This window comes from Esox lucius, chromosome 12 (genome assembly GCF_011004845.1).
Source record: "Esox lucius isolate fEsoLuc1 chromosome 12, fEsoLuc1.pri, whole genome shotgun sequence".
In the NCBI taxonomy this organism is placed as follows: domain Eukaryota; kingdom Metazoa; phylum Chordata; class Actinopteri; order Esociformes; family Esocidae; genus Esox; species Esox lucius.
In genome coordinates, this window is record NC_047580.1 from 24,443,300 (window position 1) to 24,467,229 (window position 23,930).

Genomic DNA, 23,930 nt, shown 5'->3' on the forward strand with positions numbered 1-23,930 from the left:
CCCTTTTTGGTTTAGTCTAGATGATTAAGGCTTACAGGTAATGGAAACCAAAAATCAAGTATCTCTGTGAATAAAAAATTCACAACACAGAAATGTCGACCTGAAAAGAGCTCTAAACAGCTAATTAACTCCCTGAGCCTTCAGTACACACAACCACAATCATGGGGAAGACTGCTGACTTGACAGTTGTCCAGAAGACACTCACTGACACCCTCCACAAAGAGGGTAAGCCACAGAAGGTCATTGCTGAAAGGGCTGGCTGTTCGCAGAGTGCTGTATCAAAGCATATTCTTGGAAAGTTGACTGGAAGGGAAAAGTGTGGTAGGAAAAGGTGCACAAGCAACAGGAATGACCGCAGCCTTGAGAGGATTGTCAAGTAAAGCCGATTCAAGAATTTGGGGGAGCTTCACAAGGTGTGGACTGAGGCTGGAGTCAGTGCATCAAGAGCCACCACGCACAGATGGGTCCAGGAAATGGGCTACAAGTGTCGCATTCCTAGTGTCAAGCCACTCCTGAACCAGAGACAACGTTAGAAGCGTCTTACCCGGGCAAAAGAGAAAAAGAACAGGACCGTTGCTCAGTGGTCAGTCCTCTCTTCAGATGAAAGTACATTTTACATTTCATTTGGAAATCACGGTCCCAGAGTCTGAGGAAGAGTGGAGAGGCACAGAATACATGTTGCTTGAAGTCCAGTGTGAAGTTTCCACAGTCAGTGATTATTTGGGGTGCCGTGTCATCTTTCTGGTGTTGGTCCACTGTTTTTTATCAAGTCCAGAGTCAATGCAGCCGTCTACCAGGAGATTTTAGAACACTTCATGCTTCCATCTGGAGGAAAATGAGGTACACCAGGCCCAACAACTCAGACAAGCTGAAGGCCGCTATCAAAGCAATCTGGGCTTCCATAACAGCTCAGCAGTGCCACAGGCTGATTGCCTCCATGCCACGCCACAGTGATGCAGTAATTTATGCAAAAGGAGCCCCAACCAAGTATTGAGTGCATAAATTAACATACTTAGGAAAACTTTGCAGGTGTTTAAAATTAATAGGCTCTGTGCACCAGCGTAGTGAGGAACTTCCGCTTTTGTCTAGAAGTCGGCATTGCAGTTTCCAGTTTACTTACTAATACTCATCCGCATAAGTAAACACCTAAACTCACAACAAAATTAGTTTCCTGTTGTACAGGAAAAAAAATAAATATAATGTATGTGACTCATTTAAGTTTCAAGGTACAAGTGGGGCATCATTTTAATCAGGAGAATGTCCTCTTTTTAATAAAATATGGCTTGCGCCATTCAATGACTTCAAACGCTAGACTAGATATAGTCAGAAAAGGCGATTTATTATATACTTCCACGTAACGCAGTTTTAAGTGCAATAAATACCATATAGGACCAGATGTTTACTTCCTAAGCCAGTTGTTATTTTTCAGTTTCGTTGTGAAATGAGGTTACAGTAGTAAAATAAAAGAGGAGACCTGTTTTGGTGCTTTCTTATAGCTATGGAATTTTAAGGTTAGAAGAGGCTGAACGAAAGTTTGTTTCAATTCACTTGCTATGGGGACGCGCTAGCGTTCCAGCTCAGCCAGCGTTCTTTTGCTGTTTTTGAGGCTAGGGTGAATTTTTATGCGTTCTATTGTCCTGCCTAATACTACACTAAAAAGGAACACATCGCTAACTAGCTTAGCCGATAGCCGGCAGGCATACCACAGTAAACTACTTACCCTCGTAGTTGTGCAGATAACTCGAAACGTAGAGTTTGAATCCCTTGTTCCGCTTGCTTGTTGGAGCAGGGGACCAGGCATCAACCATTCGATGGACATCACTAATGCTTATTTTAGCCAGGTCTTGGAGACATCTACTAAAAACTGAAATTTTGGGCGACGCGGGTGATCGCCTTAAGTAAACCGGAAACTGATATGCCGACATCTGGCTAAAGCGGAAGTTCGTCCATACGCTTGTGCACAGAGCCTATTAGCTGATTTGAGCTCTTCTCACGTCAACATTTCTATTTCTAACAATATTTTGAGGTACTGGATTTTTGATTTCCATGAGCTGTAAACAGTAATAACCAAGATTGAAACAAAGGTTTGAAGTGTTTCACTTTGTGTAATGAATGTAGAATATTTTAAGTTGTCTGTTTTTAATCTGAAAAAAAAGTTTTCCACAATATTCAATTTTTTTTAGATGCACCTGTACCCCAAAAAGCATGCATGAATGCACACCAGAAATAGTAGACCCTCCGGGAACATTTGGCATACTATTTTCTGCATACTATGGTTTGGGACATACTAATCTTACTAAAGTCAGTTATTGTCGAATGTAGTTATTGCATCAATGTCATTCATGTATGAAAAACGAACGTTGTTGTGCCATGAAATAGCTTTGGTAGTGTAGAATTCCGTCTTCAGTCTCGCTAGCATGGGCTCAATTCTTATGACTATTCCAAGCAGTAAGATACTAGTATTACTGGCTTGTAAGCTATTAAACGGTCATCTTGCAAAAGCCGGTTCGTAGATGCTATTTGTGGCGGAAGTAAACTTCAGAAGATGCATTGACCAGACACAATGCTTACTGCTGTCTAGTAAGCTAAAATATTCAAATTTGGCGAATGTTAATGCGCGACAAAATGATCTAATGTTGAGACGCAATTTTGAGTGTATCCCAATCAGTCCCAAAACTGGTATACTAGCTTACTATATACTAAGTAGTATATCCACACTACGCCCTAAGGTCTTCCGCGAGGTGCACACTTGTTAAAAGTGCACTAGCGGGATAAGCGAGCAAGGGCCCGAAGCTGTCAATGGCGCTGACGATAGTTGCGGTGTTCGCAGTACTCCTGCTAAAACTTATAAGAACTCTACACCGGATCCAAACATAGATGCTGATGTCTGAAAAACAGGTAAATTAACCTGAGCCAAAACAAACGTTTTGCTTCCCCATTGGTTAGCTGTTCGAAACGTCACGACACTACAGGGATTCTGGGTAACAGCCTATAGCAAAGTCAGGTCTGACCTACACTTGCGGAAGGAGTGCATAAAGTGCCCAAGAGGGCACTGATGATCACTCCTTGGATAACAACACTCAGAATTGGGACTGCCTACGCTCTTACACCCCTTAGCGAGAACGCGCAATTGAGGGGCACAAGGGCGCGAGGGCGGATATTGTGATCGGACATAGTATGCGATTGAGATTCAACTTCCTTTTTAGGCAAGCGTTATAAACACATACATAGCCAACATTTTGATGAACATGGTCTAACGTGCGATATGTCAATTCCTGCACTTATTTTATCCCAAGTCAAGCACTGACCTATAGGCATTTATAACGTTTTGATAGTTATTGAGAAGTGTAATTATATATTTACTCAGCATATTTTGTTTTTGAGGTAGTACTTACATATTTATAAAATGTTATTATAAAACTATCAATAAATTGCAGTGCCTGGTTCTTGATAATACGTGTACAACAAGTGCTTTAAACGGGATCATGAGCGTCTATACGCTGAGTAGATTGGTGCTGCCAAGCCTGCCATTATTGTTCAGTTCCAAACAGAGTGAGCTAAGTTTGTCCGCGCAGGCTTCCCATAAAATGTCTGGTGTGACGGCTTTGTTTTATTGATGAACTACAAAGATAGTTGGGTCCGATGTGAATAGAGAGGGCAGAAATACGCTTTACACCGGAGAAAGTTTCGGGTAACAGATAGTGTCGACGCTATTTAAAAGTTAGTAGCCTACTTGTTGAATTCGGTTTTGTTTGTGCTAAGACTACACACGGGGTTTAGGAGCGTGTGCCTCGGATGCAGGTAGGTTAACTTAACTGCAGAAGGTGGTTTGTTTAAGTTGGGCGAGTTTTTAGCATCTGATTGAACGCGATAGACACATCTAGCCTAACATTATTAACCATTCTTCATCTTTATACTGTATATGAAGAAGAGGGATCATGTTGTCAGTTTTGCCACATTTTCGTATGAAAAGTGTAATTGTATATATTTTTTTCTGTGCCTTTGAAATGGAGTTTCCTAACTGCTATAGAAAGTATTTACATTTAGGTGCAGGTTTCTCAAAATATATACAAATTGTTCAGTAGGCTACCTGTCGTGTGTTCTGTACGGTGTAATAGCCTGCGTGTTGGTAAAACGTTTAACATTTCAGCATGTTTTTTGTATCCGCCAACCATCATAGTTTCTGTTCATAAACCTCAAAATAGGCCTAGTTTTAAAATGTTTAACATTGAATTAGACGAGTCGGTGCTTCTTCTATTGTATGCTTAATGTACTCTACTGTAGTAGTCCAAGAACATTAAGCCATAGCAAATTTAAACAGATGACTATATAAGTCCAATGTTTGATGTGCCTTGAAGTTACTATGGAAAGTTTGGACATTCCTGTGATTCTGGACTCGAATATCTATGTTGTGTTCCCTTATCCCACTATCTGCCTGTCCTGACTGCAGTGGCCAGCCCTGAGGGCAAATGAGGCTGTGACTGGCCTCCTGCAGCCATGACGGAGCTGGAGATTGATAAGTCCCATCTGCCGGGGGTCCAGGATGGTAAGTATAAGACTCAGTAGCCAAGTGTCTCTGCCTGCCTATACCATGTTTTACTATTCCATTGTGGCTCAAATGCTAGTCGATGTTGCATACTGCTCAAAATGTGTCTGGAGCAGAGTACCTTTTAAATGTTTCAGTTGTGGTTTATTTGGGGTAGCTTTGTATTGTGTTTTCTGCATAAAGGCTTACTAATGAGTAGGACAGCAATATATTTTGAAATTATTTCGTCTGATTGTTTCCCTAGACAATGGGAGCAGTGTGTAAACAGCATTTTTACGCTTTATTAAGCAGCAAGCAGCAGAGAAACAAAAGCCAACTGTACGCTATTGGACCTCTATAAACTAGGCTGCTCGCTAAAACATTAGCAGTACTCAAAGATGTCTGGTCACTAATTGTTCCTCAGTGTTTTTTCACAAAAAATATTCATCAGGATGTTATCATTGTTTTAATAAAGTTCAATACAAAGGGTTAAGTTATTTATTTAACACCATAGGGCTTTGGGTTGTATTTATGCCACATTTTCCTGAAGGAATAATCCTTCCCCATCCCACATTTCAGCCAAGTCAACTTTGCTTCTCAGCTTTGTTTTCACTCCCCCCTTATCTGTTCCTGTTTTTTCTTCTGCTCTGGCTGCTTTCCTGATATAGCCTGCCTTGCTGGGGGAATGTTGCTCCCCAAGGAAAGTCCCCAACCCCCCTCTGACCTCCATGGTTACACTTGAGCTCTCGCTCGCTCTCTGTCTGTGATACTCAGTCCACAGAACTCCCTTAGTTCTTTGACAGCTCTATTCTACTGATATTTCTGGCATATTATCTGGGTACGCAGGGGCAGATGGACCCAACTCTTGTTAAAACGTTTACAGAACTGGAAGTGACTGTAAAAAAAAAAAAAAAAGAAAGGAGAAGCAGAGGTGGGGTGTTTTGGTGGCAACATTTGACCTAGAATAGAGCCCCTTCTCACTTCTACTCTCCCTCCTCTACTTCTTTTGTCTGCCAACCACTTCGCATCCTCCACCGGCCAAGTGGCGAATGGGAGAAAGGCAATATGACTGCATTTTACCAGGCTCTTCTCATATCTCAACCACAGATTTGCGTTCTGCTCATCTTTAAACCCCATCGAATGTCCTTATGGGTATTGACACTCCAGTGGGAAGATTAATGATAGTGGAGGGTGTTTTTTCCCAGAGGTTGTAAATGCTGTGGCACTTCATCCGTAACCTTTTACAGCCTTGTCCCCTGGAGGGACTGTAGCAGGAGGCATCTCCTGCCTGAAACCCTCATCAACCTCTATCTCTTTTAACCTCCTGGTCCATCTGGAACACTGAATGCCATTTTCCTCTATTTGATAATCCCATACCCCTGTATCCTTAAACCGCCTTTTCCCGTTCTTTCATGTGCCAGTACCAATTCCGCGTAATCTTTTCTGTTTATCCTCTTCCATAGCATGGGTGGTAGGGGTTTTGTGAAGTCCATACCCCCCCCCCCCCCCCCATGCATTTGTCAGTCACTCTGTGTCCTGCTTGACCTAAATGTGTATTTTTTGTTCATGTTTGCCATGGACTATACCCTGGTATGTAAGATCTGTTTCAGAGTTTTGCAAACTAACTGCGGTCTCTGTCAGTTCCATCCACGCCCATGGAAATGTAATTTGAGCTTAGTTTTAAAGCTATGATTGAGTTCCAGAAAACGAGTTTGTTAGGCCACAAGGCAGACACACCTAACCAAACCTGCCTGCCAGTCACTTCCACATCCACTGCTTGACGACCTGAGTGAGTTCTCTTCCTAATTGTTTAACATTATGATTTACTTGTGTTTTGCCTTGAGTTTTTCCAGTCCATATTATTTGTGTGGATGAGTGGAGGCCTAAAGAAACATGTAAAAAATAATGAAATTAATATTGAGCCTTTGTGGTTAAAACCCTTCAGTCAGATTAGGGCGTAATCCTACTACGTCCTCAACATTCTGAACAGACTGGTAAAATGAAGGCAGCTGGCTGATCAAGTTTGTACGGTAGTTTCTTAACCCATGTAACAGGTGTAGCTAAATGTATGGCCAGTCTGACTGGACAAAGGTTAACACTGGGATTAAACCCTGAATGCTGGTGATACTCAGATCTTTGTATGACTGAGTTGTTATCTGCAGGTCTGAGTTGATGGTAAAAGTAAGCTGTCTTGATGTCGGTGATTGTTTTCTGCATGTTTTGACCTGTCTCTAAATGAATGGGTACTTCACACTTGAGTTTTACTTTTTGTAAAAAAAAATTGGCTTGCATATCCTGATTGCATCTTGTGTGGACAGACAAAATGAACTTGTCCACTCCAAAATGAGGCATGCAGAAACAAGCTAGCAATCACACACTGCTTAGTCACCTTGTCAGACTGGCATCTACAGTGTTGAGTAGACATGTGGTCTGGGGCAGTGGTCCCATTTGGGCCTACGGCATAGTTGAACTGTTAATACTTTCATGTTGTTGACCTCAAATAGACCAGTTTGACCAAATTAAAATATCAACCCGGTGTCCGTCTTTGTTGTGGCGGAGTATTTGAACCCCTGTAGATTGTAGACCTCGGACGGACGGACATCGTTAACATCTAACGTTAACGTCTCTCCCTGTCCATGCTGAGAAGGTTGCTTACACAGGCGAGGCCTAGTGTGGTTTTGGGTTGAGCGATGAGATTATGATCACAGGTGTTTTTAAATAGGAATTTAGATGGTTCTGAGGCATTCCCTTTATGAGAAGGGAGTTTTCACTGATGTCACTTCCTTTTTACAAAAGTTAAGGAAAGGTGTGCGTGTGTGTGGGTGTGCGTGTGTGCATACACTGATGAGCCAAAACCATATGACCACTGACCGCTGAAGAGAATTACACTGATCATCTCCTAACACATGTCAAGGTCTGGGTAGATTAGATGGTAAGTGGACAATCAGTTCACGTAGTCAATGAGTAGTATGCAGGAGAAATGGGCAGGAGTAAAGACCTGAGCGACTTAGACAAGGGCCACATTTCTATGGCCGGACGACTGGGTCAGAGCATCTCTGAAATGGTAAGGCTTGTGGGGTCCTCCCGGTCAGCAGTGGTGGTTACCTACTGACAGTGGTCTGAGGAGGGACAAACCACAAACCAGTGACACAGTGTTGGGCGCCCAAGGCTCATCGATGCGTTAGGGCAACGAGGGCTATCCTGTCTGGTCTGAATTGAAAGAACGTCTACTGTGGCAGGAGTCACAGAAAATTGTAATGATGGTTACAGGAGGAATGTGTCCAACACACAGTGCATCACACCCTGCTGCATATGGGGCAGCATAGCCGCAGACCGGTCAGAGTGCCCATGATGACCCCTGTGCACCGCCGAAAGCACCTACAATGGGCACGCGAACTGGACATCAGAGCAATGGAAGAAGGTCGCCTGGTCCAACGAGTCTGTTTTCTGTTACATCATGTGGACGGCCGTGGACGTCTGAGCCGTTTACTTGGGGAAATGATGGCACCAGGATGTACTGTGGGAAGACGACAAGCCGCTGAGAGAATGTGATGCTCTGGGTAATGGTGAGCTGGGAAGCCCCGGGTCTGGGCATTTGTGTGGATGTAAAATTGTACGTCCCACCCACCTAAACATTGCTGCCTTCATGGCAATGGTGTTCCCTGAAGGCAGTGTCTCCTTTCAGCAGGATAATGTGCCCTGCCACAGTGCACACACTGTTGGGAGTGGTTTGAGAAACCTGAAGAGTTCAAGGTGTTGCCCTGGCCTCCGAATTCCCCACATCTGTGGGATGTGCTGGACCAACAAGTCCAATCCTTGGTGGCTCCGCCTCGCAACTTACAGGACTTGAAGAATCTGCTGTTAATATCTTGGTGCCAGATACCACAGGACACCTTCAGGGGTTTTGTAGAATCCATTTCTCTGCGGGTTGGCGCTGTTTGTTTGCCACACACAGACGAACAACAGCATATTAGGCAGGTGGTCATAATGTTTTGGCTCATCCATGTATAGTGTCTTTGTATTTGTATGTAAATGACAGTCTTCTGTCAGTAGTTCATTGATGTTACCCTAGTGATGTGTAGTGGATGGTCAAATTTAACTCTGGCCTAATTTTTTTTCTATCTCAAGATTGAGGCTGGTTATGTGAAGTTGCTGCCACACTTTGTCTTGTGTACTGAGCCAGCATGTGTAATTTATTTAGTCAAGACTGACTTTACTACTTCAGCTCCAGGGTGATTTAAAAGGGATTTTTCTTTTTTTTGCAGTGGCATACATTTTGACCCTTTTGGGTTACTGTTATACTACTTAGAATAAGCCAGACAAACCCACAGGGGTCTTTAGAGGCAGCCAGGGGCCTAAACACGGGAGGAAGTACTAGAGATATATCCCTTTGGCACTAATGGTTCTTACTCCTGCAGTAAATGGTCTTATGGGCTGTTTAGAAAAGACTGAAAGGATTGTTTGAACATTTACCTTTTTCATTCATTACAACATGTCACAATTAAAACAAGTATTTTTAATTTTCTTAATTTATTGACAATATACTAATGAACTTCTGTCTGTGTTGCTGTTTCCCTGAGGGTGTGTGTGTGTAAAAAAGTCTGGGCCTCGTTGGCTTGGCTTTGTGTGTAAAAAAGGCTGGGCCTCGTTGGCTTGGCTTTGTGTGTAAAAAAGGCTGGGCCTCGTTGTCTTGGCTTTGTGTGTAAAAAAAGGCTGGGTCTCGTTGTCTTGGCTTTGTGTGTAAAAAAAAAAAGGCTGGCCTCGTTGTCTTGGCTTTGTGTGTAAAAAAGGCTAGGCCTCGTTGACTTGGCTTTGTGTGTAAAAAAAAAGGCTGGCCTCGTTGTCTTGGCTTTGTGTGTAAAAAGGCTGGCCTCATGGCCGTGTGGTCTGCTCAGTATGGCTGTAGAGGACAGACAGTGGGGGCATTGAGATGGGGCTCCTGGGGTCCTGGCCCAGCACACGGTCAACAACCACACCTTTGCCCTGGTGCGCATTCCACTGCAGTTGCTGGCACGGTTCCACACTCTGGGGTTCCACGAGGCTCCAGCCTTGAAACCCATTCAGTTTCGTCACACCACAGTAATAGACGACATGTATGAAGGCGTGTGCGTGTGCGCAGCTACTTTTATGTTTTGGGGATGTAATGACTTGCGTTCCACTTCCACTGGCATCTTGTTATTGGGACAGGCCATGTAGTATATCATGCCATAGGTCAGTATTGTTTTGCTCAGAGAGCGCTACACTAAAAAACCTCAACTGCCCAATACACAGTCTTCTTTCAGCTCTAGCTGGAGCCAGTCAAATGTTTGGTTGCACACCATACTAGTGGCTGTTTTCCATTTTCACTTCAGTTTTGGCCTCCTGTATGTACAGTAATGCGTACAGGACTTTCTCTTCATTGTCCATGTTCCTTACACATGCTTTGTATTGATGTGTTCACTCGACAGATTCTTTAAAACAATAACATCCCTGAGTTCCACATTTCAAGCTGCTACACATTTATAAGAACTCTATAACATAATGGACGATTGCACCATGTTCAAGAGCACTTTAAATGTACTGTAAGCATAATAACTTTGTAAGATAAATACTGTCATACTTTGTTGTGTTACTTTGCAAAACCATTTTTCATTAGGTGAGGCCAAAACATGGATAGGCACCACTAGCTTAAAAACGTAGTGCCACCTCTCTCTTGATTATCAGAATAGATTACAGGTTATTTCTTTCTAAAGCTATGACTACATGCTATGAGGAGTCTATGCTTTGGTTAAGTTTACTTTGCCCTATTTGAAATGCTAAAATGCCTTTGTGGCACAATTCAAGTCCAGAGAAGTCCAGAAATGTTAAAAGATTAGCATTAGCAAACTGCGTCCGGGAAACGTAACCAAAGTATAGATTCAAGTAAATCCTGCATTATCCGTGTGGACCTCTTGAACTAAATAATAGAGATGTCTCTTGACTCGTTTCCGTTCCTCTTCCTCAGTGTGCCATGTGTTTGCTGTCCTGGAGGATGGAGCATTGGCACACAACCTCCAGGAGCAGGAAAGTGAGTACAACATCAGTAGTTTGCCAGTTACTGTAGCGAGTGGCCTTTTGTTTAACTCTTTCTTCGCCTCTGTTCCAGTTGAGCAATACTATACCACCAACATCCAGAAGAACCAGCTGGTACAGAATGACATCCGCATTGCCAAGAGGCTACAGGATGAGGAGGAGGAACAGAGCGCTCAACACAGAGCCATTCTGAGCCAGGCGTCTAGACGACTGTAAGGGCAGAAATGAACCTCCTCAAATAGATTGTCTGACCGGCACATGCTCTCCATGTTCCCTGTGTGCCGTCGTTGTGCTTTACACTGTCATTACAGGGTACTAGTCCCTGGGTGCTTTCATCCTGTCCTCTGTATGCCTAGTGAGGAGCAGGATTCTGAGTACGCCCGAATGATCCAGGAGGAGCTCCAGAGACGTGCAGACGAGGAGGCTCGGAGAAGGGAGCGTGAGGACCAGGTGGGCAGTGGGTGGCCTGGCGTTTTCATTTTGAGGAGAGACTTGAGGTTCATGTTGGTTCTCTGCAACTCTCCACAACGATACTTTGGTTACTACACCTGACTTTTCCTCATCCAAGTGTGCCCTTGAAGTATTACCAGGAAGCCCATGGTCTTAAGTACCAGTGTCAAATACCCCTGGTTGGGAACCACTGTTCTACAATACTGATAATGTACTCGCTGTTCAGTAGTCCAGGTGGATTTTCATTATGGAACATCATAGTGTGTTTCCCAGGGGATCTGTACACAGTATAACATGGCTGTGGAATGAATGAGGTCCCGATGGGTTTTCTCCATTTGAATGCTGAGAGACAGCTCTCTGAGCAGGGTCATAGGTCAGTAGAAAGACAACCTCTGGGCTATAATCAGCTTTCCAAGTTAAGCATTTTCCTTGGTAAATGTCTTCAGTTTATGCTCCTCCTAATCTCTAACTCTGTGGTAACCTTTAAGGAAACATGATAGATGTACTAACTATCTCAAGAACTTTGTAATCTATGAGGGAAGCATGGATTTGTCTACAGGTGCTGGTCATAAAATTAGAATATCACAAAAAAGTTGATTTATTTCAGTAATTCCATGTATACATTCATTCCACACAGACTTATATATTTCAAGTGTTTATTTCTTTTAATTTTGATGATTATAACTGACAACTAATGAAAACCCCAAATTCAGTATCTCAGAAAATTAGAATATTGTGAAAAGGTTCAATATTGAAGACACCTGGTGCCACACTCTAATCAGCTAATTAACCCAAAACACCTGCAAAGGCCTTTAAATGGTCTCTCAGTCTAGTTCTGTAGGCTACACAATCAAGGGGAAGACTGCTGACTTGACAGCTGTCCAAAAGACGACCATTGACACCTTGCACAAAAGGTCATAGCTAAAGAGGCTGGCTGTTCACAGAGCTCTGTGTCCAAGCACATTAATAGAGAGGCGAAGGGAAGGAAAAGATGTGGTAGAAAAAAGTGTACAAGCAATAGGGATAACCGCACCCTGGAGAGGATTGTGAAACAAAACCCATTCAAAAATGTGGGGGAGATTCACAAAGAGTGGACTGGAGTCATTGCTTCAAGAACCACCACGCACAGACGTATGCAAGACATGGGTTTCAGCTGTCGCATTCCTTGTGTCAAGCCACTCTTGAACAAGACACAGCGTCAGAAGCGTCTCGCCTGGGCTAAATACAAAAAGGACTGGACTGCTACTGAGTTATGTTCTCTGATTAAAGTACATTTTGCATTTCCTTTGGAAATCAAAGCCCCAGAGTCTGGAGGAAGAGAGAAGAGGCACAGAATCCACGTTGCTTGAAGTCCAGTGTAAAGTTTCCACAGTCAGGGATGGTTTGGGTTGCCATGTCATCTGCTGGTGTTGCTCCACTGTGTTTTCTGAGGTCCAAGGTCAACGCAGCCATCTACCAGGAAGTTTTAGAGCACTTCATGCTTCCTGCTGCTGACCAACGTTATGGAGATGCAGATTTCATTTTCCAACAGGACTTGGCACCTGCACACAGTGCCCAAACTACCAGTACCTGGTTTAAGGACCATGGTATCCCTATTCTTAATTGGCCAGCAAACTCGCCTGACCTTAACCCTATAGAAAATCTATGGGGTATTGTGAAGAGGAAGATGCGATACACCAGACCCAACAATGCAGAAGAGCTGAAGGCCACTATCAGAGCAACCTGGGCTCTCATAACATCTGAGCAGTGCCACAGACTGATCGACTCCATGCCAGGCCGCATTGCTGCAGTAATTCAGGCAAAAGGAGCCCCAACTAAGTATTGAGTGCTGTACATGCTCATACTTTTCATGTTCATACTTCTCAGTTGGCCAACATTTCTAAAAATACTTTTTTTGTATTTGTCTTAAGTAATATTCTAATTTTCTGAGATACTGAATTTGGGATTTTCATTAGTTGGCAGTTATCATTACAATTAAAAGAAATCAACATTTGAAATATATCAGTCTGTGTGTAATGAATGAATATAATATACAAGTTTCACTTCTTGAATGGAATTACTGAAATAAATCAACTTTTTGATGATATTCTAATTTTATAACCAGCACCTGTACTTTTCCAAAAAAAAAATGTTTTATGTTTTTCAAAAAAGCAGCAAGCATTTTCCTGTAACTGCTAGAGCTGTTTAACAGTGTGTGTCTCCAGTAAAGCGAACAGGGAGTAACTTGAAGGGATTGATTCCTTTATTGCTCCAGTATAAGGAGCATCTGGTTATTTTGGTTATTTGAAAATCTGTGTAACGCTCACTGTATAGAAGGAGAATCTAGAGAAATGACTGTTTAAGTGGTCGTGTGGAGAAGTGGTAAAAGAAAATGGGAGACCACACCAGTCCATCCAGGCATACCATGGAAATATTTTCCTTTCTTTACCCTTCAGTTTCCCTTTAATGAAGCTTCCTTGCCTCAGGATTTCTCATAAAGGATCCTTGTTTAGAGCCAATGAAATCAGAGCAGATTGTGGGTGTGTTCATCATGCTGGGAGAATGGTGGAGAGGGTTTAGTAGTTGGAACCGTGATGTTGCCGTACGTGACGGTCCAGTTACTTCATATATTGATCACTTTGTGTTTCCAATGACATTGTGCCATATAGTCATCGTACTGTGTAGGTCATTGATAATCTCCAAAAGACAGACTAATTCACTTTATTATTGTCAGAACTTGCAGTTAACTTGGTTACATCATAACAATGAAGGTCATGGTCTTTTCTTTCTCTAGAATCGGTAGGTTGGACCCTTAGCTTTTTCTCCATATGTTTACTAGCTCTCTAGTATGAATAAATGATTTTCATGAGCATTGGTGTTTGCTAAATATAAGGAAAAGCAAACCTACTTTAAAGCAAAGATTGGAAGATTGGCCGATGTAGTTTGTTGATTAAATGTAAGCGTCCCTGCTGACTGTGTCTTTAATTGGGCAGTGGAACAGAAGGCAGGCAGTGTAAATGCCAGATCCCCATGGCACTCCCTAAACTAACCTGCCATGTCAAGCTGCGGTTTGTCTGCTGAGGGTAGCAATGCTTTGTTGGCAAAGTGCTCTGTGATTTAGCCAAGCAAAAGGCTTACAGGTTACTTTTAACACTGCATTTGTCATTAGAGAGGTTTCTAAAGCCAGAGGCCATTATTAACTCTCACCATCTGATCTACAAATGGAATTAAAGTAGGTTATACTCTATGGCATGGGGAGACAACTAGATTCCGGCGCTGGCAGGCGCTGGCAGAGCTGATGGTCAGGGGCTTGGAAATGATAATTATAAAATAAAAATGTAATACCTTGTTTACATTGAGGCACAGTCACATTGTCTCAAATCTTTTGTGTGTTTTAGGAATGTATTGCCTAAATTAAACTAATTTAGGATACCCCCCTTCCCCCTTCTTTCTATAGTTACTCTTCCTCACAGACTGTTATGCATAACTACACCCAATATGCTGTAATTTATCACATAGGGCTTCAGTACCCACTGTAGATGTTTTTCTGTCTTAAGATAGCAAAGCCAAAGAATGTGGACAGGGTGGGAGTGATATTCCCAGTAACAAGGTGTTACTGATTGTGAAGCAGTACTGTCTGTCTCCTTGCTTGAGCCTCAGCCCATTTTCCAGGCTAGAGTCCAGATGCCCAGCCAGGCAGCACCTTCCTGAAATAACCTGATTTACCAGGCCACCTTGAAGCTAGCATGGTTCCAGATCTGTTTTAGCTGTCTTTCCACAATGGCCATTGGAGTGGTTAAGACTGCACAAAGAGTTCTGAGGCCAGGCTATCCCAGAGCTGTCTTTTGTGCTGAGCAGCCACTGTGGACCTACCAGATAATGGAGACGACTGTGGACCTCATAATGGAGACAAGCGACTAGTGTGGCTACCCTTCCTCTGGGAATGCCTTTCTTATGTAGACCACCCAGAATCAGTCTGTGACATGAGGTCCTGTATTGTTTCTAATGTTGCAAAGCTATTTAATACTAGTTGTGTTATTTCCACAGAACAAGGTTAGGTTATTTATAGTTTTCTTTGATAAAAGGTCTCAGTAATGGACCATCATATCCATATTAAAACTCTAAGACCAACAAACAGTGTAGGTAGTACTATGTCATGTCACACATACCACTGAACGGTGTAGGTAGTACTATGTCATGTCACACATACCACTGAACGGTGTAGGTAGTACTATGTCATGTCACACATACCACTGATCAGTGTAGGTCAGTGTTTCCCAATCCTGATCCTCGGGACCCAAAGGGGTGCATGTTTTTGTTTTTGCCCAAGCACTCACACACCTGATTCAAATTAAAGACCTGATGATAGGTTGATTATGTCACACAAGTGTGTATGGGGTAGTGCAACATTTAAAACAGGTGTGTGAGTGCTTGGGCAAAAACAAAGGAGGACCAGGATTGGGAAACACTGGTGTAGGTAGTACTATGTCATGTCACACATAACACTTAATAGTGTAGGTAGTACTATGTCATGTCACACACAACGCGAAACAGTGTAGGTAATACTAGGCCATGTCACACCGCTAAACATTGCTTTACTTGGGCCGTAACTAGCCAGAACGGCATCCCGGTACTTCTAATTTTAGGCAACCTGCGTTCCAATTCCTTTTTTAGGCAAGCCTTGTTAAAACATACATTTTCATGAACATAGTCTAATGTGCAGGAACTGACAAATTGCACTTATTTTAAGTCACACACTGCCGATAAGCATGTAACAAATGTTATTGTGGATTGATGCTTTCCATTACCTACCAGTAATTACTTTAAGGTTTCTTTGACGATTCTCTGTTGAGATCTGGCTGATTTCTGACTGTTCTTGTTGTGGAGGATAACACTTTGGCATTTCCACTTGTTTTTCTCAGATTGGCAACGTGATACTGACACCTTGTGGTCCTAATCTGTGCTGTACAGATGGTCTTTCAGTGGTCTTTCAACAGTTATCTGAATGATGATTGATGCCAGCATTTGCCTACACATTGGCACAAGCCGAGATGGATATTTTGGGCCGTGTGTGTGTGTTCCACATATGCTAAGCAGTTGCTGCTTTTCCTTCATTCTGCGTTCCAACTAATCCCAAACCATCCCCAAATGAGTTGAGGTCAGGAGATTGTGGAGGCCACGTTATCTGATGCTACGCGCCATTACTCTCCTTCTGGGTCAAATAGCCCTTACACAGCCTGGAGGTGTGTTTTGGGTCAATGTCATGTTGAAGAACGTGTGTGTGTGTGTGTGTGTGTGTGTGTGTGTGTGTGTGTGTGTGTGTGTGTAGTCCCACGAAGCACAAATCAGATGGGGTGGTGTATCGCTGCAGAATGCTGTGGTAGCTATGCTTGTTGAGTGTGCCTGGAATTCTAAATAAATCACAGTGTAACTAGCAAAGCACCACCACACCTACTCCTGCATGGGTTACAGTGGGAAACAGAAATGCAGGGATCATCTGTGTCTCTCAAACCCACAGCAGTTGGAACCACAAAAGAGGCAGTTTCATTATTGCATATGACTCCATGTGTTATTTTATAATTTTGAGGTCTTCACTATTTTTCTAAAGGATTTCCCTTGAATGAGTAGGTTTGTCCAGACTTTTGACTGGAACTGTATATGTGTGTCTGTGTTAAGCATTAAACAATAACAAGCCCTGAGTCAGGTTCTGGGCTTCAAAATGACACATCTGGGTGTGTGAAGCCCATATAACAAATGTTTAAAAAAGATTTTGGTTCTGAGCTTTGAGTTGACCTGAAATCTAATTGACTTTCAGTTATTTGATACTGGCTGAAAACATCCATTCATTTCCTGTCAAAGGGGCTGTATTTCTATTTGCTGATGAGTTTATTGTTACTGCTCTGTTTCCATGGAAAACAATAATAGACCTAACCTTGTTTTCATAGGAAATAGCTAAACGCATCCAGGAAGAGGAGAAGGAGAGGGTGAGACTGAGGAGCAGTGTTCAGGAGAGCATCAGTGCTGGTACAGTAATGTTCATTGGGTTGTATTAATCTATTTAATTGCGGTGCTGACATGAACCATGAAACTTGATGTTCAAATCTTTTCTGACCTTTACTCTGAGAATTAAAATGTTCTCCTTTCGGTTTTTGTGTTTAAGCTAGACTGTTTGTCGGTTGATTCGCTGTAATCAGCCTAGCTAGGTGCTTGTCCTTTTTGATTTTTACGTGGTCCTTCTCAATGGTTGTGGGACTTAATGTTCAACATCTTTTTGATCGTAATGTCACATGCCATGAAATCAAACCTTGGTGCCTGAACTCAAGCCTGAATTCAAATGATTCCGAGTGGATCTCCTGGATCGTTGTAGAGGTGTAGTTTGACCTTGCTGATCATGAACACTGTGTGGGTAAATTATAGAAAGCCATCTTTGGGAGCTGGGCTCTAATCTAACACTGCTTTGCTCTGCATGCGTGTCCTTTTTCCCTGCCTGACGTTCCCATCTGCGTCCACTTGACTGTTATCAACCGCAATCACTCAGCTAGCCGTGTTGTGAATAACATGGACCACGGCACTGGATAGACTGGGTTTGGTCTTCTATGCTTGTATCTGTGTTTGCACTCAAAGCTTATGCAATTACATGCAAATAACAAGGCTGGAGCCAAATGAGATGATGTCATTTAACCCAACATAGAATGGTCCCTCTCACAATGCCCCGTTCACTTCACCTGCCTAATACTGTATGTCACTAACACCCACACTCACCTGCTTTTTTGTTTGCATGTTTGGCTTCATTAAAGACAGTGCCAGCATCCCTTCCTCGCCCACGCCATGCCCACGCCAGCCTGTTCTCAGCCCCCGCCTCAGAGAAGGGCTGCAACATCTGCCTGCTACCAGCAGGTGGCAATATTTCACCTCTAACACACATTCACAGTCAGACTCTACTGCTGAACCTCTGTCAGGGACCCACAGGACAGCGGGCCAGAATAACAGAAGTCTGTCATCACAAAATAGACATTCTGCTCCGCCTAGACTGAGAAATGACCTCCTGTGTCCTCCATCTGACGCTTTGAGCGATGAAGACACAGACACGGTTTTCCTTGAACACCCCCCCCTGTGCTGGCCTTCCAGACCGGCGGAAGGGTTCAGCATGGCCCCCAGTGCACGGCTTAGCATGGCACCGGCGCACCAGCCACAGGGTAGGAGCTACAGGAGCCTCAGCAGTCACATAAGCTTCAGAGAGGAGCACCACCGGCTTGGGGTGGGGATCAGAGGGGAGAAGGACGAAAGGCACTGGAGTCGGCAGGACAGCGGTCGGGGCGTTCAGGAGAACAGGAATGAGATCTGGGCCAGGAATGCCAGGGTGGAGACGGAGGATGTCCGGGGAAGTGACCGGGGCCTCAGGTCAGAGCAGGGCAGAGAACGGCGATACAGCAGCGGAACTGGTGACTCAGCCACAGGGCTGCAGGAAAGGGACCAGGTCAGGAGGAGCTGGACCTACAGAGAGCCCAGTGACACCAAACAAGTCCGCTTCCAGGACGACACCGGCAGGCGCTGTCATAGTTACCATGGCGACCGCAGGCAGGCTGTGAATGTGTGGCAGCTGATTGCCCGGGACTTGAAAGGGAGGGGCATGTCTGTGAGGCAGATCTTCTATGGGGGTTTGTTGTCACAGGGGTGGAAAGGCGAGCTTAAAGACGGCCAGCCGCGTAGCCCGGGGGGGGACGCCATCGACCACAGAGACGCTCAACATCAGAGGGCTTTTCAGAGGGCTGTCTCTACCAGGCGCAGTTACCATGGAGATGTCGGGGAAAGGAGGAGGGCCTCTCTGAGCCAAGCGTACAGTGGCGGCGGCTACAGGGGAGAGGGACAACAAATCCAGGAGAACCTGTCCATAGAGGAGGCTGCTGAGAATGGGCAGGATGTTGACCACAGGAGGGGGAGAGGTAGGGGTGAGCCTGGGTACAGCCTCCGCTCCGTTGGGCTCCGGGAAAGGGAGGGAAGCAGGAGCGACCGGTACCATGCTAGTCAGAGCAGGGTGACGAGGAGCGCGAGTGAACGCAGGCGTGGGCGTAAGCAGCAGCAGGAGGAGCAGAGGAGCTCCGAGGAGGAGGATAGGGAGGGGAGGGAGGAGAGATCCCCGCCCCCACGGAGAGTCCCCCAGCGGAGCCAGAGCTTCTGTAGCAGAGAGCCCTCCATCAGGGCCAGATCCAGGCACACCCCCAGAGCAGGTAACACCCAGAGCTGCTGTCTGCATGTAGCTCAGCACCCTGAACACAGGCGCAGAACTGCAGGGCAGCTGGCTAATGTCATCCACCCACCACTTCCCTAAGAACCTCTCATCTTTACATCCTACCTCAATCAAATATGTTGTCAGGATTAGGTTTATTGTGTTTAAGGTTTGAACACAATATTTTCTCAGAAATGTACCATTTCATCTGTGGTATTGTGAGTGATTTTGATGGTCTGAAAAGTATCTTCATTCTCCTTTCTTTTGAGAATAGCTGGTCTTTTTTATTGGATCTTATTTGTCATCTCTTTCCTCTGAAATGATCCAAGAGATGGTTATGGATCATCTTCCTGATGTCTCGTCTGTCTCCCTGCTGTATTATTGGCAGCATGTTTCTTCTAATCACATGTCTGTTTTCCTGTTCACTAGGTCTGTTATTCCTTAGACCCTTAATTCTAGGATTTCTTTCATTACACCCTTTATCCAAACCAAAAATTTTTGGCCCAATCTGAGAGAACTATGATATGACAAGAATGGAATGCATCAAAAGGTAGTGGAAGTAAAAGATCATACAACAAATTTTGTATGATGTTTCTTTCTGCCAGTCAGGTTTAGTACCTGGTCTTTCATGTATTCTAATATTTGTGTGCGTGTGCGCGTGCGCGTGTGTGCGTGTGTGCAACACATTGATGAGACAAAACATTATGAACACTCACAGGTGAAGAGAATTACACTGATCATCTCCTAACAAGGGCACATGTCAAGGACTGGGTAAATTAGATGGTAAGTGGACAATCAGTTCACGTAGTCAATGAGTTGGATGCAGGAGAAATGGGCAGGAGTAAAGACCTGAGCGACTTAGACAAGGGCCACATTTCTATGGCCGGACGACTGGGTCAGAGCATCTCTGAAATGGTAAGGCTTGTGGGGTCCTCCCGGTCAGCAGTGGTGATTACCTACTGACAGTGGTCTGAGGAGGGACAAACCGGCAACATGGTGTTGAGCGCCCAAGGCTCATCGATGCATGAGGGCAACGAGGGCTATCCCTCTGGTCCGAACCGACAGAAGGTCTACTGTGGCACAGAAAATATTAATGATGGTTACAGGAGTAATGTGTCACAACACACAATGCATTGCACCCTGCTGTGTATAGGGCAGCGTAGCCGCAGACCGGTCAGTGTTCACGATGACCCCTGTACCATCGTTGAGAGCACCAACAATTGGCACGAGCGTCATAACTGGACCTTGGAGCAGTGGAAGAAGGTTGCCTGGTCTGATGAGACCCGTTTCCTTTTACATGACGTGGACGGCTGAATGTGTGCAGCGTTTACCTGGGGAAGTGAAGACACCAAGACGACCAGCCGGTGGAGGGGTTGTGATGCTCTGGGCGATGTTCTGCGTGGAACCCCTGGATTCAGGCATCCAGGCGGACGTCAAATTTGTACACGTGCCACATACCTAAACATTGTTGCAGACCAGGTACACCCCTTCAGGGCAATGTCTGCTGCTAATGGTTGGTACCAGATACCACAGGACACCATCAGGGGTCCATGCCTCGGAGGGTCGGCACTGTTTTGTTGGCACGCAGAGGACCAACGGCATATTTGGCAGGTGGTCATAATGTTTTGATGTGTGTGTGATACACATTTTCAAATCAGGCAACCCAACATAGTTTGGGAAACACTGATCTGAAAGGTTATGTGACAAACGCTTAGTGAGAGTTTACTTTTTGGTAACCTTCCTACAGAAGCCGCTCCCCAACCAGAAGAGGGGGCGTGTCTGAACCTGGGAGCGCTCCAGCAGGTTCTGCTGGATGAGGAGTTAGCCAGGAGGTTGCAGGAGGAGGAGGAGGACAGGTTGCTGAGGAGGGTATGTATTGGCTGTTTTGCCAGTTCACATCCTATTGTTTTACTGGTCTTAACGTCTCTCCCCACTGGTTCATTGTTGCAGGGCTCTCCAGCCTGCCCCTCTCCATTACATGACACCTACACAGAGGGAGACTTCAGAGTCGCACAAGTGGCACAGGATGAGGTAAGCTACAGAGCTGGTCTGTCTCAACACCAACCAAAATGTGGCTATGAATTTGGGAGTGTTACACTAAATTAACCTCTAACTAGATGTGTAATCCCAGTTAATGTCATTTTCTTTTTGTTAGCACAAGTCATAGGCATAACCCTACTGCCAATGCAGACCTCAATGGCTACGTTTCATGACGAGGCTAATGACCCTTCTTGGTCACTCTGTCCTCTGGCAGGAAATAGCCCGCTTCATGCAGAAACAGGAAATGAAGTCAAAACGCCGGTCATGTGACCTTGATTGTCCAGGGTCATGGCGGGACAAGGATTTGGCTGACCCCTACGACAGGAGAACTGCCAGAGAGAGACCGGTAGAGCCTTCTAGTTTAGTGAGCCATTGCCTACATACTGTGAAATGTTAATTGTGACATTATATCTCAAAGTAACTGAGGTACATTGCCTGTTGAAAGTCTACACCCTCCTGAATTCACACATTTTGTCAGTGCCTCGGTTTCATTCATTTTAATTAGGGGGTTTCCACTTAAATAAACCGCATACTATAGATTAGATCAAATGTATAGATTAAAAAGCAAAACTGAATTATCAAAATTGAATAAGTCCCCCTGAGTCAAAACGTGGTGGAACTGTTGTTGGATCGGTCTAGCAACTTCAGGGGGTGTAGTCTCACTATAGCCAATGTAATTGTTCCTGTAGTTGATTGTTCTTTCTCGTGTCTCTCTCCAGCGAGAGAGACTGGACTCTGAAGGCCTTCAGTCACCTACTGAAGAGTGCTTTCCAGACTACCAGGACCTAAGCCCCACCTCTTCAACACCGTAAGTCATTCCTCTGTTCTAGAATTCTGGGAAATTCCAGTCTGACTGATTGTCATTTGGTAAGTATGGGACTTTTGGTGGCCTCCAGGTGGCTTAGCCATCAAAGGTGCTCTTCTGTGGCCCCAGGATTACACTCACTGTCACGCCTTGCCTGTGCTGCTAGCTGATGAGTGGTTGGGAACCCCCATGGGTGATGTCCATTGGCTAGCATTGCTCAGGTCTTAAGATTGTTTATGGTCTTAAGTTCTGTATTTCAACCAACTACCACAAATATCTACACAGATCACAGCAGCCCCATAGAAACATTGCAGAGGAACTGGACCCAACATTCAAGGCGAGGAGGCGAGGCAAGGAGAGTGTCGGAGCGGGACCAACTATCCCTGGTAGGAATAATGTGATACCTGTCATATATGTCATATAGAGTACAGTTCGTTAAAAGACCTTCTCTTGTTGTTTTTCTTCATAGGCTTATCCTCCAGTCAGTCTCATCCAGCCCCCCACTCAGGCTTACATGAGTCTATGGAAGAGCCCACATTTGTCCCACCCACTAAGAGGCAGAGTGAAAAATCAGGACATGGCAAATCCAAAGAGAAAAAGGAGAATTGCAAACATCAGTGATGTCATATTTGGAGACACTAGTTCTGGCCGTATCAGAAAAACCTGCTCTCCATTCCATCCCTCACTACTTTCTTTAGTCCCAAGAGGACACTCTCCACAAACCTTTATAATCATTATTATTATTATTAATATTATTGTTGTTATTCTTACTTTGTTTTCCAAGCTAGCACTTTAACCAGACAATTGATTTGGTTTCTGTTGAAATAACTCTTGTAAATAAGAACCATTTGGTGTTCATATAAACCCTGAAATATCAAAGGGAAAAATTATAACTTATCTGCCAATAATCTCTTATTTTGTGTGTTTAGAGTAAGTTACTATAAATCAGTATGCTATACTGATAGAATGTTTTCTTATTTTCTATTAGTATGGGCACACAGCCAACCATATCTGACAGACTATACGATACCTCTGCAATATCTTTTTGTTTGCTGTTATGACATTTATATTCTGCTGTACTTTTCACTTCAGTAATACAGTGTTTGCCCTGTATGCTTAATGTGCATGGTAGAATACTGAGTCATCGGGATCCTACCCTGGGATTTCCACACTGTGCTGGTGCCGTCCTACACTAAACTCTACATCTGAAAGGTTTACAGTAAGGCTTGTTAGTAAACACTGCTTTATTGTATAATATGAGATTGTTTTACAATTCACTTAATGTTGGCCACTATTTTAAGAGTTGTCATTAAAAATTATTGGCAGATTATTTGAAAAAGACTAAAATAGAAACTAAAGCAATGACCTGTATTGTAATTCAAAGGAATCAGTCCAAATTCCCCCCCCAATACAATGCTCAAAACAATTAAAGGGAACTCTATGTATTTATGTAAGAATACAGAGTTGATTCTCTCAAAACATGACAACCCCAAATCTCATGTTCGGAAAGTATATGGGCTCCGGAATGGGAAAATTTCTATATACATAGTATTTCTAGATGATCTCACCCGTTATACAGTTTGGTGTTAAAATTCCAGCTACCGATATGCTCAGTTTTCACCAATGAACAAGCGCTAATTTCCAGAGAGAACAGGCACAAAACAGGTTGTACAAAGTAACAGCCTACTCCCAAATGTATACTGACTTGATGCTTGTTTCAAATGCCAGTAATAAAAATGTAGTTGTATTTTCACACATGTATATTTACACATTTCTTATAGCTTTATCATACTTTTTTATTTGTCTTTCTGTTTGCAAAAACAAATTAAAAATGCAATCACAAGTACTGTGTA

At 43.9% G+C, this 23,930-nt stretch overlaps 1 protein-coding gene across 5 annotated transcripts; it reads left to right on the forward strand.

Annotated features, from left to right (window-relative positions):
• Positions 1-3,064: 3,064 nt before the first annotated feature.
• On the forward strand, positions 3,065-23,830 carry ccdc187 (coiled-coil domain containing 187). Of its 5 annotated transcripts, none has more exons than XM_020051990.2 (13): positions 3,065-3,206; positions 4,451-4,546; positions 10,509-10,571; positions 10,650-10,788; positions 10,933-11,026; positions 16,951-17,029; positions 17,803-19,233; positions 20,980-21,101; positions 21,183-21,263; positions 21,487-21,636; positions 21,992-22,080; positions 22,363-22,466; positions 22,547-23,830. In XM_020051990.2, exons 2-13 carry the CDS (start codon positions 4,498-4,500, stop codon positions 22,696-22,698), a joined length of 2,553 nt encoding a protein of 850 aa, XP_019907549.2. In that variant the 5' UTR covers positions 3,065-3,206; positions 4,451-4,497; the 3' UTR covers positions 22,699-23,830. The 5 variants fall into 5 exon arrangements, 4 of the variants coding, with proteins under 4 accessions (XP_019907549.2, XP_010889038.2, XP_010889040.2 ...); XM_010890736.3 differs by lacking the exon at positions 3,065-3,206 and adding an exon at positions 3,537-3,801; XM_010890738.3 differs by lacking the exon at positions 3,065-3,206 and adding an exon at positions 3,537-3,801 and having other exon boundaries at positions 21,487-21,618.
• The last annotated feature ends 100 nt before the right edge of the window (positions 23,831-23,930 follow it).

Bases quoted from the DNA above. Each gene is read 5' to 3' on its own strand.
- ccdc187 (XM_020051990.2), top strand. From the start codon at position 4,498: ATGACGGAGCTGGAGATTGATAAGTCCCATCTGCCGGGGGTCCAGGAT. The intron at 10,572-10,649 runs GTGAGTACAACA...CCTCTGTTCCAG, and splicing joins CAACCTCCAGGAGCAGGAAA to TTGAGCAATACTATACCACC. The intron at 21,637-21,991 runs GTGAGCCATTGC...GTCTCTCTCCAG, and splicing joins CGGTAGAGCCTTCTAGTTTA to CGAGAGAGACTGGACTCTGA.